This window comes from Octopus bimaculoides, chromosome 19 (genome assembly GCF_001194135.2).
Source record: "Octopus bimaculoides isolate UCB-OBI-ISO-001 chromosome 19, ASM119413v2, whole genome shotgun sequence".
Classification (NCBI taxonomy): Eukaryota; Metazoa; Mollusca; class Cephalopoda; order Octopoda; family Octopodidae; genus Octopus; species Octopus bimaculoides.
In genome coordinates, this window is record NC_068999.1 from 54541680 (window position 1) to 54546955 (window position 5276).

A 5276-nucleotide genomic window follows, 5' to 3' on the forward strand; every position below is an offset into this window, starting at 1 on the left:
ACATAACGATGATGATAGTGATATTTGTACACCTGATGCACTGCTCTGACCTCTACCAGAGGGTAGATGGAAGTGGCCCAGCTGGGAAAAGAGGCTAGTTGTTTCCTCTATAAATAAGATCTACAAACATTTCTGGAAAGTTTCTTCTGATAGATGCTCCCCCCCCCAGGTAGGAATGATGATGGTGGTGATGGTGGTGATGGTGGTGATGGTGGTGATGGTGGTGGTGAGAGCAGTGGTGACAGTGTGTTTTTATAGCTTTTGTTTAGCTTCAAAGTCCTACCAGCAGAAAAGCATGTAAACAGTTATGTATACCTATGTACATACGTATGCATGTATGTATGTATGTATGTATGTATGCATGAGTGTGTGTGTGTGTGTGTATGCACACACACATACACACAGACATTCAAATAATTTATTAATTGTTATAATGTGAATGTTAAATATTTAGATGACATGCCCTTTGCATTTTTCAGTGCAAGGACCCTATTAGAAGATAAAGTTCCTTGTGGAACTTGATTACATCCTTAACATTCTTAGTTTAATTCTCCCCCAAGTCATCATTATCTTTCATTCTTTGGAAGTTGGTAAAATAAGCATTGAATGTGATGTTATTTACATGGGCTTAAAAGATGGTGCTCCAGCATGGCCATAGTCTAATTACTATAACCAGTAAAGGAATAAATGAATTTGTCCTTTAGCTCTACTTCCGAACACTCACATATTTTTCAAATTGATCTTGAACCAACAAGGGAGCCTCTTCATGGCTAGTTGACCTAGTAGAAATAGCAGCCAAATATCGCTCTAAATACACTCTACCATGTTAAGTGCATGCATGCGCGTGCACACACACACACACACACACACACACACACACATTCACACACACACATTGGATTGTGCTTGAAAAAATTTGGAATGGTCATCACAGGAACCTCTTCTTATACATCTCAATCAAGGTTGATTTGGGGATAATTGATAATGACAACAACAATAAAAAGCAAATTTATCTTTTGGATTTTTCACAATTTTCTTTTTTGCTTTTTCTTCAGATGTGACAACAGAGAAGAACTCTTATGTGGTTGGAGATTCAGTCACTATATACTGTGTTTGTACCGACAAAAGTTTGTTACAAGATAGAAACCTGTACTTTTTTGACTTGAGAAATGACAAACATTTCATCAAATCCAATGAGACAATACTCAATACATCTATTGGTAAAACCGCCATAATACTAACACTGACCAATGTTACTGAAGGGAATTACGCAATTGCTTGTCGTTTAACCAATGACACTGACCAACTTCGTCTTGGAACAGTTTCCTTTGATGTTGGATGTAAGTTATTTATTGTCATTGTTAATAGTTTTTTCTGTTGTACATATAACTGTTATAGTATGTAACCTAGAAGTTAGAGCATTTGGCTCATGATCGTTAGGTTGTAGGTTCAATTCCTGGACCAGGTGGCACATTGAGTCCTGGTGCAAAGGCATTTCATTTCATGTTACTCCTGCCACCTCAGCTGTAAATGAGCACAAGCCAGGTGTTAGTGCAGCTTTCTGTTTCTTCAGCTGTTACATCCTGGATAATATACCATTGGGTCAATAGTGAGAAACCTGAGAGAGTGTCTGTGTCTGCTTTTGATTACATAGGCACCTAAAACAATTAGCAAAAGCATAGTGTATGTTATCAAGCCATACTCACCAATGAATGACAGCTGGCTGTACTTCGTACATATCTATAATAATTGATAGTAAAAACCCACTGCTGCTAATCACAAGCAAGTATGATTTAGTAGCATGTACTGTCTTTTTAGGTGCCCGTATAGTCATGAGCAGGCATCAACAGTCTCTCGGTTTTTCCATCCTTTGCCCTGTGGAACTTTGAGAGTGTCACAGCTGGAGGGATAGAGCTCTAGGCTGCTTCTTATTTCAGTGGAGTACACTGGGGCAATGAGAAATAAAGTGTCTTACTCAAGAAATAGAGGGATTGAACCCATGACTTCAAGATCATTAGCTCCACACTCAAATCACTAGGCCATGTATGTGTATTAAAATAATTGTTAGTTTTATCTTTTGTATTCAAATCTCATTGACGTCAACTTTGCTTTATACAATTAATCGAATTTATACAATTAATCGAATTTATACAATTAATCGAATTTATACAATTAATCGAATTTATACAATTAATCGAATTTATACAATTAATCGAATTTATACAATTAATCGAATGAACATGACCACAATTCATAGAAAAGTCAAACGATAATGAGGGTGATTTTCAATCTAAAATAAATATTTGATATTGAAAGCATCGATTTGACATAAAAACTGGGTTGTTCAGTTGATTCTCAAAATTGTATTATATAGTATCTAAAATCACTTTCTTGGTTGAGATATGAAATGATCAGTGAAAGATAATGTGGGATGTGAGGACTGTAAAATGGGATGGTGTTTGAAAGTGGAACAGGCGAGGAAAGCACATTCATTGGAAAGCATTGTTTAAGAATAAAACAGTGACATTAACTTTTAACAATTTGGCTTTTCTATAAATTGTGGGTATTGCTCATTTATAAATCTGATTAATTATATAAGCTGATCAAATTTTCAAAGAAAATCTTAAAATTTTTTCTGGGAAATGTTGACAGTTTAAACATTTCAGTAAAATGTTTAGTCTTCTTGTGGAATATTTTATCATAAAAAATTCCATTGATATGATTATCAGCGAACTTTAGTTTAAATGGTTATCAAAATACGAAACTAAAAGCACAAAAGATAAACATGTTCATTTCTAAGAATTCTAACACTGGAATTGATTTTTTTGAGTTCTTTTCATCATCATCATCATTATTATCAAAATACGAAACTAAAAGCACAAAAGATAAACATGTTCATTTCTAAGAATTCTAACACCGGAATTGATTTTTTTGAGTTCTTTTTATCATCATCATCATCATCATCATCATCATCATCATCATCATCATCATTATTTTTACGTCTTTTTTCCATGCTGGCATGGGTTGGATGGCTTGACAGAAACTGTTAAGATCAGGGACCATACCAGGTTACAAAGTCTGTTTTGGCTTGGTTTCTATGGCTGGACACCCTTCCAAACACCAACCACTACACAGAGTGTACTGGGTGCTTTTATGTAGCACTAATCACCAGTGCTTTTTTAAAAAAATTTGTTTGATCTAGAAGAAGAGTCTATGTCCTTAGCCTTTGTAGGCCCTCAGAAACCAGTGAGACAGGTCTCTGAGTGAAAACAGTACTAGGGAAGGAATTCCGAATTGCTAGTATACTGTGGAAGAATGACTGGAAGGAGTGGTTAATGTAGACCTAGAGCAGTGAACCTAATATTAATATAATTGGTGTGAAGAGAGAAAAATCAAGTGAGTTGGAAATGCGTGAGAGGAGATTAAAGTCTGCCTGTTTGTATGTATTATAGGAAAGGATCATGTGACATTCACACTTTTCCCAGTGGTATCAGCGGTTCATATTCAATTAAGAGCTAGGTATGTTTTTGCTGCAGAACATCCATTGACTTAAGTTGATACTAACTCTGTGTTTCATAGTGACCATATTTTATAAAACACCAGATTTTGTTACTCTGTACTGTCTAGATCCATAGGGCCAGCCCTATGGATGTTTAGTGCTAGTTTATATAATGTCAAGGGAACGCAAGATAAATCTGCTCCTGGTTAAGATGTCAATCGATCACAGGAAATTTTTTCTTTGTGAGGAATTAAACTTGATATTGCACACTCAAGGAATAATATTCAATTTTACAGTTCATTTACTCCCTACATAATTGAATTATACCATCCATAGTATTTAGCATCTTGGTAATGAACATGATGAGGTGCTTTATCAGAATATGAACCACCAATTTCAAGACTGGTTGTCCAGTACTTTATCCACTCTGCTATCTGTCCTCTGTTAAAACTTCTATATTATTCAAATTTGTAATTCCTGGGCTATGAGCTTGGATTTGGTTGATTGGTAAAATGCTGAGATTTTTAAGTAAGATGGTCTTTTTTTAGAATGTGTAAGTTATGGAACTTTGGTTAGAAATGAACTACAATTTCCTTGTAAGACATTCCAGAAATCCACTAAAACTTTTACATTTATTTCAAAGCTTTTCAGTTAAAAACAAGAAATATTTCTGGTCTAGTCTGTATGTTTCTTTACTTAAAGCAAGATGTTGGAATTTGTGGAGATCAGAAGATATCCAACACAGCTAAATTAAAGTTCACAGTTTTTTCCCCCTTCTCTAAAAATGATCTATCTGTACATTCAAAATATTACAACTCTCATGATACATATATTGTTATTTTACCCCAGTTCAGTCTTTAGTATTCAAACATATATATCTACAACTACATTCTATAGTCCTTCCTTTTTATAAGATGATAGGAATATTTGGGAGCCATTTCTAGCAATTCGAGTAGTGGTCATTTTGAGGCTCCCTACTGATGTATGTGACTCATATTGTTGTGTGGTTGTTGCTTTTGTTTAGCCCAAGGCCAGCTCTGAACAAACAGATCACCTACAATCAAAGTCATTCTTGTCATAACCATCCTACCTATTTCCTAAGACAATATGGTATGATTTAAGATAGATTTTGCTGCTATTTCTAGTAGGTCAATCGACTACATACAGGCTCCTTCATTGTCTCATGGTACATGTACTATTTTGTGAACTGTTCTTTCTCAATTATATATGACTTTATCCCTCCTGCAAGGAACTAAAGCTAAAAACTTTAGTATGAGAGCACAATGTCCTTTCTTACACAATATTTGGCATTTTCCAGTTGAAATTACGTAATTTATTCAAGTGTAGATATCTTGTCATTGCCTGATGGTTGTCCCTCCTCTATCTGTTGTGTACAGAGGAGACAATAAAATGATAAACTCAGTTTATTATATTTAGTTTATAATGATTTTAAATAAGGACATAAAACTGTTTACTGTAAATAGCAATGTTTACCATGTAATGATAATATTTTAGTTATTGTAATAAACAAGCAACATTTAAATGACAGTATAGCATGCATTTGTACAACAAATGCATTCTATCTTCTGAACCTGTTCTGAGAGAGTATATTTATGACATGGTCTTAAGTGTTTATAAATAGTGTAGGAACTGTGAGATAGATAACTCAGCCCCCTCCCCACCGTCTCTCTCTCTCTCTTTCTCTCTCTCTAAACAAACAAATTAATGTTAACAAATATGACATTTAATACTTGTATATATATATATATATATATAT

The 5276-nt window shown here is 34.5% G+C and overlaps 1 protein-coding gene across 1 annotated transcript in view; it reads left to right on the plus strand.

The window, feature by feature from the left end:
• LOC106875392 (uncharacterized) overlaps positions 1-5276 on the plus strand; it is a 41744-nt gene that overhangs the window by 23595 nt on the left and 12873 nt on the right. Inside the window, exon 3 of the mRNA XM_052974723.1 lies at positions 1056-1340. Coding sequence (XP_052830683.1) covers positions 1056-1340 — 285 coding nt within the window. The remainder of the gene's footprint in view (positions 1-1055; positions 1341-5276) is intronic.